At 43.7% G+C, this 12474-nt stretch overlaps 1 protein-coding gene across 1 annotated transcript; it reads right to left on the bottom strand.

The window, feature by feature from the left end:
* Window positions 1-371: 371 nt before the first annotated feature.
* LOC129156418 (putative leucine-rich repeat-containing protein DDB_G0290503) lies at window positions 372-6999 on the bottom strand. Its single transcript, XM_054735984.2, has one exon. The coding sequence runs from the start codon at window positions 6783-6785 to the stop codon at window positions 897-899; it is 5889 nt and encodes a 1962-aa protein (XP_054591959.2). The 5' UTR covers window positions 6786-6999; the 3' UTR covers window positions 372-896.
* Window positions 7000-12474: the final 5475 nt, after the last annotated feature.

The following is a 12474-nucleotide window of genomic DNA, read 5'->3' as shown; positions in this document are numbered from 1 at the left end:
AGAGTTAACACTTTTAGCTATAGCTTTAAAACTGGTTTCAGTGATTTTTCACAAAATCTTTAGCAGCTTCACATTGGACAGCACTCTGTATCCCTCTGCTGACCAGAAACTACGCTTAACGGTTTTCTATGTTAAATTTGAATACATTGTATGTATTTATGTAAAATATATAAATAAGCCCTTGAAAGTGAAAGCTGACCTGTTCTCTAGCGCCACCATCAGGCCAAACTGAAATCACCAGACCAAAGTTAAAATAAATGTATCTTGAAAAGTTTTGATACAAATCTTCTCAGATTTTCTAACAACATTAATGATCACAAGATTATGAACCTTAATGGGTTTTGGTGATGATATGACCTTTCCTGCAGCGCCGCCGTCAGGTCAAACTTTAGAGTTGGTGTATCTTACAAATCTCTCATCCAGATCTTTACTAATTTAGGGTGCACATTCATGATTCTCACAGAATGAACTATAATGATTGATGTTGGCGACCCTGATGTTGGTGACCCCCTTTTCCCTCTTGTAAACATATTTATTTATTTTCATCTGTTTTTTGTCACATAGTTAGAAAGTCAAACTCTCCCCTCCTCTTTTTTATCCGGGCTTGGGACCGGCAGTGGCAGAGTTAGAGAGTTTTTTTTTTTTTTTTGCTTTTATTTTAGTTTATGATTTATTTATTTGCTTTTTATATTTTGTTTTTGTTTTTTGTGTGTTGGGGATTACATGTTTGAAAGTTCACCCATCTCTGAAACAGAAAATCCTAATGAGAACATCAGGGTCTTTGGGGAGCCAGTGGCTGGTTTAACTACTCACATTCATCCTGGACAGTGCTACCCGCTGCCACCAGGAGAGGGGATGTCTTCTAATTAGCCTTTTCTGACTTGTTAGCAGGGAGGTTAGTTGCTAGGTTGTTTGTTTTTGTGCTGACGGAGACATCCCGGGGTTACAAATTTCTTGAAATGCCTCCACACAGAAACTTTTTCCTGTTTTTTTGTGTCTGAGTGTGGAGCGTCTCTCTGGGACTCGAGGCTTTCTGCTAAAGAGTCGTTTTCAGCAGGAAGACTCTCGTTTCCTTCTGCAGCGTCCACGTTCTGCTCACTGATCGCTTTGGTTTGCTGATCTGGGTTAACACGTTCAGTCTTCTGTCTCAAGATCTGATTTTGACTTTCCAGATTTGTAGTCAGTGACTCGAGTTCAGAGGCTTGTTCCTTCAGGATTCCCAACTCTTCCTCGTGCTGCTTTTTGCTTCTAAACAGATCTAACTGGAGCTTAGCGACGGCTTTACGGAGTTTTGTTTCTTTTTCCTCCATCTGTTTTAGTTTGGTCGTCAGATCATCGTGACCTGCACTGACCACGTCTCTGTTTTGGGCGAGCTCAGTCTCCAAACCAAGTCTGATCTTCTGCTCATCTCTAAGCTGGTTTTCCAGGCTCTCACACAGGCCAGATGTTTCCTGGAGTTGCTGGTACAGCTGGAGTCTGAGCTTCTGTTCGTTGGTGAAACCTGTTTCCAGGTTTTCACAGACTACAGATTTATCCTGGAGTTGATGTTTGACTGTCTCCAGCTGTTCAGCCAACTCCTGGTGAGAAGCAGCGTTCTCAGCGGTCAGGTTCTCCACGACCACTCTGAGTTCTGAGTTGCTCTGTGTCAGATCTTTGATCTGCTCTTTAAGATCTGAGTTCTCACCGACTATCGTCCTGTTAGAGTCCAGCTGAGCCTCGTAGCTAACTCTGAGCTGCTTCTCCATGTCCAGACTGCTGCTAAGTTCTTCACAGATGGACATTTTTTCATGGAGCAGCTGCTTAAACTTCTGCAGATCCTCACACATCTGTTCTGATTTAGTTACTACAGCCTGACCACTTCTCAGCGTCTGACTGAGATCTGTGTTCCTCCTTTTCAGATCGTTGATCTCCTTCTTGAGATTTCCGTTCATTGAACTCATTTGATCTTTAGTTTTTTTGAGTTCTTCCTCACAGGTCAGGCGGAGCTCGTTTTCTTTGTTCAAACGTTTCTCTAAACTTTCACAGATCAGATTCTTCTGTTTGAGCTGATGCTTGAAATCATTTTGCTCTTCCAGAAGTTTCCTCTCTCCGTTCTTCAGATCCGTTTTAACGTTGTCCAGCATCTCAGAGAGGTCACCGTTCCTTTTCTTAAGATCTTTGATCTCCTTCTTAAAGTTCTCGTTGACGGTGACTTTATGCTGGGCGTTCTTCTGCTCCTGGACACTAACGAGTCTGAACCGACGTTCTTGATCTAAATCTGTTTGCAGATTTTTGATGAAAACGTTCTTTTCTGAAAGCTGCTCCTTTAAATTCTCCAGCTTGTCAGTCAACTTCTGTTCTACGCTGATTTTCTCATCTTTTTCTCTGCTAAACATCACTTCTAAGTCCAAATGTCGTTCCTCCAGTTTTTCAAAGTTCTCGATCAGAACGTCTCTCGAGACTCCAGAAAAACGGGACTCGTCTGTCTCGCCTTTAAGATCTGAGCAGATTTTTTGTAAGTCTTCATTCACGTTTTTCTGCTCCTGTAACTGCTTTTCTAAAGTCACCAGCTTTTGTTGCTGCTCAACCAAACCGTTCTCCATCTCTTTAGTTTGCTCCTTGTAAAGCGCACACTGGTTCTCTGCAGCAAGCCTCTTCTCCTTCTCCTGATTGAAACAAGTATTTCTGTTCTGCACTTTTTCTTTCAAATGATCCACTTGTTTCAGAAGGTCACAGGCGACAGATTTATCCTGGAGTTGATGTTTGACTCTCTCCTGCTGCTCAGCCAACTCCTGGTGAGAAGCAGCGTTCTCAGCGGTCAGGTTTTCCACGACCACTCTGAGTTCTGAGTTGCTCTGTGTCAGATCTTTGATCTGCTCTTTAAGATCTGAGTTCTCACAGACTATCGCCCTGTTAGAGTCCAGCTGAGCCTCGTAGCTAACTCTGAGCTGCTTCTCCATGTCAAGACATCTGCTAAGTTCTTCACAGACGGACATTTTTTCATGGAGCAGCTGCTTAAACTTCTGCAGATCCTCAAACATCTGTTCTGATTTAGTTACTACAGCCTGACCACTTCTCAGCGTCTGACTGAGATCTGTGTTCCTCCTTTTCAGATTGTTGATCTCCTTCTTGAGATTTCCGTTCATTGAACTCATTTGATCTTTAGTTTTTTTGAGTTCTTCCTCACAGGTCAGGCGGAGCTCGTTTTCTTTGTTCAAACGTTTCTCTAAACTTTCACAGATCAGATTCTTCTGTTTGAGCTGATGCTTGAAATCATTTTGCTCTTCCAGAAGTTTCCTCTCTCCGTTCTTTAGATCCGTTTTAATGTTATCCAGCATCTCAGAGAGGTCACCGTTCCTTTTCTTAAGATCTTTGATCTCCTTCTTAAAGTTCTCGTTGACGGTGACTTTATGCTGGGCGTTCTTCTGCTCCTGGACACTAACGAGTCTGAACCGACGTTCTTGATCTAAATCTGTTTGCAGATTTTTGATGAAAACGTTCTTTTCTGAAAGCTGCTCCTTTAAATTCTCCAGCTTGTCAGTCAACTTCTGTTCTACGCTGATTTTCTCATCTTTTTCTCTGCTAAACATCACTTCTAAGTCCAAATGTCGTTCCTCCAGTTTTTCAAAGTTCTCGATCAGAACGTCTCTCGAGACTCCAGAAAAACGGGACTCGTCTGTCTCGCCTTTAAGATCTGAGCAGATTTTTTGTAAGTCTTCATTCACGTTTTTCTGCTCCTGTAACTGCTTTTCTAAAGCCACCAGCTTTTGTTGCTGCTCAACCAAACCGTTCTCCATCTCTTTAGTTTGCTCCTTGTAAAGCGCACACTGGTTCTCTGCAGCAAGCCTCTTCTCCTTCTCCTGATTGAAACAAGTATTTCTGTTCTGCACTTTTTCTTTCAAATGATCCACTTGTTTCAGAAGGTCACAGGCGACAGATTTATCCTGGAGTTGATGTTTGACTCTCTCCTGCTGCTCAGCCAACTCCTGGTGAGAAGCAGCGTTCTCAGCGGTCAGGTTTTCCACGACCACTCTGAGTTCTGAGTTGCTCTGTGTCAGATCTTTGATCTGCTCTTTAAGATCTGAGTTCTCACAGACTATTGCCCTGTTAGAGTCCAGCTGAGCCTCGTAGCTAACTCTGAGCTGCTTCTCCATGTCAAGACATCTGCTAAGTTCTTCACAGACGGACATTTTTTCATGGAGCAGCTGCTTAAACTTCTGCAGATCCTCAAACATCTGTTCTGATTTAGTTACTACAGCCTGACCACTTCTCAGCGTCTGACTGAGATCTGTGTTCCTCCTTTTCAGATCGTTGATCTCCTTCTTGAGATTTCCGTTCATTGAACTCATTTGATCTTTAGTTTTTTTGAGTTCTTCCTCACAGGTCAGGCGGAGCTCGTTTTCTTTGTTCAAACGTTTCTCTAAACTTTCACAGATCAGATTCTTCTGTTTGAGCTGATGCTTGAAATCATTTTGCTCTTCCAGAAGTTTCCTCTCTCCGTTCTTCAGATCCGTTTTAATGTTGTCCAGCATCTCAGAGAGGTCACCGTTCCTTTTCTTAAGATCTTTGATCTCCTTCTTAAAGTTCTCGTTGACGGTGACTTTATGCTGGGCGTTCTTCTGCTCCTGGACACTAACGAGTCTGAACCGACGTTCTTGATCTAAATCTGTTTGCAGATTTTTGATGAAAACGTTCTTTTCTGAAAGCTGCTCCTTTAAATTCTCCAGCTTGTCAGTCAACTTCTGTTCTACGCTGATTTTCTCATCTTTTTCTCTGCTAAACATCACTTCTAAGTCCAAATGTCGTTCCTCCAGTTTTTCAAAGTTCTCGATCAGAACGTCTCTCGAGACTCCAGAAAAACGGGACTCGTCTGTCTCGCCTTTTAGATCTGAGCAGATTTTTTGTAAGTCTTCATTCACGTTTTTCTGCTCCTGTAACTGCTTTTCTAAAGCCACCAGCTTTTGTTGCTGCTCAACCAAACCGTTCTCCATCTCTTTAGTTTGCTCCTTGTAAAGCACACACTGGTTCTCTGCAGCAAGCCTCTTCTCCTTCTCCTGATTGAAACAAGTATTTGTATTCTGCACTTTTTCTTTCAAATGATCCACTTGTTTCAGAAGGTCACAGACGACAGATTTATCCTGGAGTTGATGTTTGACTCTCTCCTGCTGCTCAGCCAACTCCTGGTGAGAAGCAGCGTTTTCAGCGGTCAGGTTTTCCACGACCACTCTGAGTTCTGAGTTGCTCTGTGTCAGATCGTTGATCTCCTTCTTGAGATTTCCGTTCATTGAACTCATTTGATCTTTAGTTTTTTTGAGTTCTTCCTCACAGGTCAGGCGGAGCTCGTTTTCTTTGTTCAAACGTTTCTCTAAACTTTCACAGATCAGATTCTTCTGTTTGAGCTGATGTTTAAAATCATTTCGCTCATCCAGAAGTATCCTCTCTCTGTACTTCATATCCGTTTTAATGTTGTCCAGCATCTCAGAGAGGTCACTGGTTCTTTTCTTAAGATCTTTGATCTCCTTCTTATAGTTCTCGTTGACGGTGACTTTACGCTGGGCGTTCTTCTGCTCCTGGACACTAACGAGTCTGAACCGACGTTCTTGATCTAAATCTGTTTGCAGATTTTTGATGAAAACGTTCTTTTCTGAAAGCTGCTCCTTTAAATTCTCCAGCTTGTCGGTCAACTTCTGTTCTACGCTGACTTTCTCATCTTTTTCTCTGCTAAACATCGCTTCTAAGTCCAAATGTCGTTCCTCCAGTTTTTCACACTGGTTCTCTGCAGCAAGCCTCTTCTCCTTCTCCTGATTGAAACAAGTATTTGTATTCTGCAGTTTTTCTTTCAAATGATCCACTTGTTTCAAAAGTTCATCGATTTGCCTGCTTTTAAAATCAGCTAATTCCTGCTGAACCGTCTGAGGTCTAGGGACAACCATCTCAGATCCAGAGAACTCCAGGTCAGCAGATGAATGAGTCTCATTAGGAAGAGACTCTTTCTCCGCATCAAAGACCGATGTTTGTTCTGGCATCTCAGACTCCATCTCTTTAGTTGTAGACAGTAGATCTGACTTTTCGTCCTCACCATCAGAACTAAAGTCGATGACTAAATCATAATCCACTTCTACGTTGTTGACACATAAGTCGTACCAGGACATGTTTGTGCTGTTCGTCATTTCAACTAAAGTAAGGGTTTGTTCTGCCTCACTTGGGCGTTTAAAATTAGCTAATTCCTGCTGAACCGACTGAGGTCTAGGGACAACCGTCTCAGATTCAGAGAACTCCTTCTCAGCATCAAAGACCGATGTTTGTTCTGTCATCTGAGACTTCATCTCTTTAGTTTTAAAAAGTAGATCTGACTTTTCGTCCTCACCAAAGTCGATGACTAAATCATACTCCATGTTTACAGGGTTGACACAGAAGTCGTACCAGGAGATGTCTGTGCTGTTCATCATTTCAGCGAAAGTAAGGTGTTGTTGTGGCTTTCTTGGGCGTTTAAAACCAGCTAATTCCTGCTGAACCGTCTGAGGTCTAGGGACCATCGTCTCTGAATCAGAGTCGACCGTCTCAGATCCAGGGAACTCCAGTTCAGCAGGTAATTTAGTCTCATAGTGAAGAGACTCTATCTCAGCATCAAAGACGCATGTATGTTCTGTTTCATCAAACATATCATTTTCCATCTCTTCAGTTTCTGAGAGTAGTTCTGAGTTTTCATCCCCATAGTCAGAAACAAAGTCCATGTCTGACTCATAATCCATTTCTCCTGGGTGTAGATGTGAGTCGTACCACGACACGTTTCTTCTGTTCACCATTTCAGCGACAAAAAGGGTTTGGTCAAACTTACTTGGGTGTCTAAAGACAGTGGTGTGTTCTCAGCGGTAGCTCTGAAGAGACTGAAGAGGAGCTGCTGCTCGTGGGCCTTTTATAGTCTCGGAATGTACCAAGTTAGAACCCTCCTTTATGATGTCACACAGATTCTTCTATTGTGCTTGTTAGTGTTAATATTAGTAGTATTAGTACTGTAATTATTGTTTTTATTATAATAATAATAGTAATTATATTAGTATTAATATCAATTGTAATAAAACACTTTAATTACTGGAATCTTCCAGATTAAAGCCATCCTTTATGATGTCATTATTATTATTATTATTATTATTATATTAATAAAAACTTTAATTAATGGAATCTTCCAGATTAAAGCCATCCTTTATGATGTCATTATTATTATTATTATTATTATTATATTAATAAAAACTTTAATTAATGGAATCTTCCAGACTAAAGCCATCCTTTATTATGTCATTATTATTATTATTATATTAATAAATAAAAACTTTAATTAATGGAATCTTCCAGATTAAAGCCATCCTTTATGATGTCACACACAGACTCTTCTATTGTGTTTGTTAGTGTTATTATTAATATTGTAATTATTATTAATAATAATAGTAATTATACTAGTATTAATATTAATATTAATAAAACACTTTAATTAATGGAATCTTCCAGATTAAAGACATCCTTTATGATGTCATTATTATTATTATTATTATTATTATTATTATTATTATTATTATTATTATTATTATATTAATAAATAAAAACTTTAATTAATGGAATCTTCTAGAACCAGGTAGACACAATAGCTGAGTCTGTGTGACATCATCAGGAGGGTTTCAGTCCAGAGACTACAACAGGCCCACAAACAGCACTATTTCAGTCTTGTCAGTATTAACATTAATATTAATGGTACCATGTACCATTAATATTAATTTATATTAATATCAGTTAATATTAATTATTATTAATATCAATTAATGTTTATAATGTAAATATCAATTAATATTAATTCATATTAATATTAATTAATGTTAATTGATATTAATGTTCAATGTACCACTAATATGAATTATTAATTCAGTAATTATGCCAAACAAGCTTGTAAAATAAAAATGCTTGTGGCGCATTACCTAGATCAGTGCTTCCCAACTATCTCTAACTAGTACCTCACAAAATATATCATTTTGTTTTATCCATTGTTTACATTTAGTGTTCCACTTCCTCAAGTGCTTATGTGATCTGTTTCACTTCAGAGATGTAAAAGTGGTAAATGTACTGTTCATACAAACTTAAGTAATAAAAACATCAGATATGGATCGGATTTAGGGTGACAGAAAGCACATTGAATCTGATTTGTCCTGTTCTGACAAACAAATGTCAGATCGGTATACTGGTAAGAAATTTATTATCAAACATTCTCACTTAGATAATTATTCAGTCAGAGTTACGTCATATAATCCATTTGTTTCACTGAAAAAGGAGCAGGCAGAACTATGAACTTGTTTAGCCCGTCCAAGTAACATGGAATAAAAATGAATATGTTAAGATGAGTTTTTAATACGTTTCTCTGGAACAATAGACCATTGTCCTGAGGCTAGCACGATGGCTTGCTTAGCAGCTAGCTAGTGAGCTAACGTCTGGTTAAAACCAACTTAAAAAGTAGCTTAACTTACAGATTAACTAAGAAAAGATAAAATATATAATCAATACTCACTTTAGATGCGCAGTAGACTCCACAGACAGCAGAAATAATGTGTTTGGGGCTCAAAATTCATGCTGTTGGCTAAGGTGGGAAAAAAAGTCTTGGAGGCTACATCACTTCCAGGTCACTGAACTGTCACTCAAGAGAAACCACTGTCCTATGGGAGAGGACTTCTCAGAAGTCCCACCCACCCGAAAGGGTTGGGTCAGAATTGCAACCAAAAACTCAGGGATTGCAAAGGAGAAAGCCAGAAAGTGTAAGTGCAAATCTGGTAGTGAGAGCAAAGCTGTGTGCAGCGAGAATGAAACTAAGGAAACTGATAACAAAAACACATAGAGGCAAACAGAAAAAGGAAACATACTTTGTTACTCATTTTAAGAAGCTGATTCAGATAGAAAGTTTTTCTTTTGAAACATATTTTTTCCTTTAGTCAAAATTTTTGTTCTGTCAATTTAATTTTTGTTTGACCGTCAAAGTGTTTTTCTTGATCATTTTAAGAATCTGATTCAGATCGTAAGTTTTTCTTTTGAAACGATTTTTTTCTCTCAATGTCTTAATATTTGTTTGATCTCCAAAGTGTCATGTTCTGCCCCTGCCTTCCTGACTGTGTCCCTCTCCTGCCTCATTAGTCCCTATTGGTATCACCTGCCCCTTGTTAGCCTGCCCATGTGTTCCTCATTTTCCCCATGTATTTATACCTCCCTCCTTGTTGCTGTCCTTGGTCAGATCATTGTTGTGTTTTCACCGTGCTACGTTAGCTCCTGCTGTACCATCCTACCTTCGTCTTCGTCTTCCTCCGCTTATCCGGGTCCGGGTCGCGGGGGCAGCATCCCAATTAGGGAGCTCCAGGCCGTCCTCTCCCCGGCCTTGTCCACCAACTCCTCCGGCAGGACCCCAAGGCGTTCCCGGACCAGATTGGAGATGTAACCTCTCCAACGTGTCCTGGGTCGACCCGGGGGCCTTCTGCCGGCAGGACATGCCCGAAACACCTCCCCGGGGAGGCGTCCAGGAGGCATCCTGACCAGATGCCCAAACCACCTCAACTGGCTCCTTTCGATCCGGAGGAGCAGCGGTTCTACTCCGAGTCCCTCCCGAATGTCCGAGCTCCTCACCCTATCTCTAAGGCTGAGCCCGGCCACCCTACGGAGGAAACTCATTTCGGCCGCTTGTATCCACGATCTCGTTCTTTCGGTCATTACCCAAAGCTCATGACCATAGGTGAGGATTGGGACGTAGATCGACCGGTAAATCGAGAGCCTGGCTTTCTGGCTCAGCTCCCTCTTCCCCACGACAGATCGGCTCAGCGTCCGCATCACTGCAGACGCCGAACCAATCCGCCTGTCGATCTCCCGATCCCTCCTACCCTCACTCGTGAACAAGACCCCGAGATACTTAAACTCCTCCACTTGAGGTAGGACCTCTCCCCCGACCCGGAGGTGGCAAGCCACCCTTTTCCGGTCGAGAACCATGGTCTCAGATTTGGAGGTGCTGATCCTCATCCCAGCCGCTTCACATTCGGCCGCGAACCTACCCAGCAAGAGCTGAAGGTCAGAGCTGGATGAAGCTAGGAGGACCACATCATCCGCAAAAAGCAGAGACGAGATTCTCCTGCCACCAAACTCGACACACTCCACACCACGGCTGCGTCTAGAAATTCTGTCCATAAAAGTGATGAACAGAACCGGTGACAAAGGGCAGCCCTGGCGGAGTCCAACCCTCACTGGGAACAGGTCCGACTTACTACCGGCTATGCGGACCAAACTCACGCTCCTCTGGTAAAGGGACTGAATGGCCCTTAACAGAAAGCCACCCACCCCATACTCCTGGAGCGTCCCCCACAGGGTGCCCCTGGGGACACGGTCATAAGCCTTCTCCAAATCCACAAAGCACATGTGGATTGGTTGGGCAAACTCCCATGCCCCCTCCATCACCCTTGCAAGGGTATAGAGCTGGTCCACAGTTCCACGGCCAGGACGAAAACCACATTGCTCCTCCTCTATCTGAGATTCAACTATCGATCGGACCCTCCTCTCCAGTACCTTGGCGTAGACCTTTCCAGGGAGGCTGAGGAGTGTGATCCCCCTATAGTTGGAACACACCCTCAGGTCACCCTTCTTAAAGATGGGGACCACCACCCCGGTCTGCCACTTCCTAGGAACTGCCCCCGATGACCACGCAATGTTGTAGAGACGTGTCAACCATGACAGCCCTACAACATCCATAGCCTTGAGATACCCAGGACGAACCTCATCCACCCCCGGGGCTCCGCCGCTGTGTAGTTGTTTGACTACCTCAGCAACTTCTGCCCCCGAGATCGGACAGTCCATCCCCAGGCCTCCCAGCTCTGGTTCCTCCTCGGAATGCGCATTGGTGGGATTGAGGAGCTCCTCAAAGTATTCCTTCCACCGTCCGACTATAGCCTCAGTTGACGTCAGCAGCTCCCCATCCCCACTGTAAACAGTGTGAGCGAGTTGCTGCCTTCCTCTCCCGAGGCGCCGGACAGTTTGCCAGAACCTCTTTGGAGCCGATCGATAGTCTTTCTCCATGGCCTCCCGAAACTCCTCCCACGCCCGAGATTTTGCCTCGGCAACTGCCACTGCTGCACCCCGCTTGGCTATCCGGTACCTGTCTGCTGCCTCCGGAGACCCACAGACCAGCCACGCCCTGTAGGCCTCCTTCTTCAGCCTGACGGCTCCCCGAACCTCTGGTGTCCACCAGCGGGTACGGGGGTTGCCACCACGACTGGCACCGGCCACCTTACGACCACAGCTAGCAACAGCCGCCTCGACAATCGCAGAGTGGAACAAGGCCCACTCGGACTCAATGTCCCCCACTGCTCTCGGGACGTGGTCAAAGCTCTGCCGGAGGTGGGAGTTGAAGACCGTCTTGACAGGTTCTTCTGCCAGGCGTTCCCAGCAGACCCTCACTATGCGTTTGGGTCTGCCAGGTCTACGCGGCATGTTCCCTTGCCATCTGATCCAACTCACCACCAGGTGGTGATCAGTTGACAGCTCCGCCCCTCTCTTCACTCGGGTGTCCAAAACATACGGCCGCAGGTCAGATGATACGACTACAAAATCTATCATCGACCTGCGACCTAGGCTGCCCTGGTACCAAGTGTACCGATGGGCATCCTTATGTTCGAACATAGTGTTCGTTATGGCCAAACTGCGGCTTGCACAGAAGTCCAATAACAAAACACCGCTCGAGTTCAGATTAGGTGGGCCGTTCCTCCCAATCACACCCCTCCAGGTCAAGCTGTCATTGCCCACGTGAGCACTGAAGTCCCCCAGCAGGACAATGGAGTCCCCTGATGGAGCACTATCTAGCACTCGTCCCAGGGACTCCAAAAAGGGTGGGTACTCTGAACTGATATTTGGCCCATAAGCACAAACAACAGTCAGGACCCGTTCCCCGACCCGAAGGCGCCAGGAAGCTACCCTCTTGTCCCCCGGGGTAAACCCCAACCCACAGGCAGAGAGTCTCGGGGCTAACAAAAAGCCAACCCCAGCCCTCCGCCTCTCACCCGGAGCAACTCCAGCAAAGTAGAGTGTCCAACCCCTCTCCAGGTCTCCTACCTGCCATATTAATTAAACCATTTTTATTTTTTCATCCGTTGCCTGCTCTTCTGCCTCCGGAACCCCCACCACACATGGTCCACCATCTCCATCCTTCCAAACGTGACACAAAGTGTTTTTCTTGATCCTATTGGCACAAATCTAATCCCATATCTTTCACACTCAAGGCTATATGGTACCATTCTCTTACATTGTTTTATGCTAAGCTAAAGCTAAAACAGTACTGCTGGATCAGGAGAACTGTGCTGGTTACAAATAGTTTTTTTTTCATACTTATCTAACTATGGGGAATATGGCAACAGACAAATCTTTACTTTGGGTGGAATATCCCTTTAAAGCATCAATGCCAAAATAAAATGCTAAATGTACAAACCCCTA

Source organism: Nothobranchius furzeri, chromosome 3 (genome assembly GCF_043380555.1).
Source record: "Nothobranchius furzeri strain GRZ-AD chromosome 3, NfurGRZ-RIMD1, whole genome shotgun sequence".
NCBI classification, from domain to species: Eukaryota; Metazoa; Chordata; class Actinopteri; order Cyprinodontiformes; family Nothobranchiidae; genus Nothobranchius; species Nothobranchius furzeri.
This window is presented reverse-complemented; position numbering and strand designations above follow the sequence as displayed.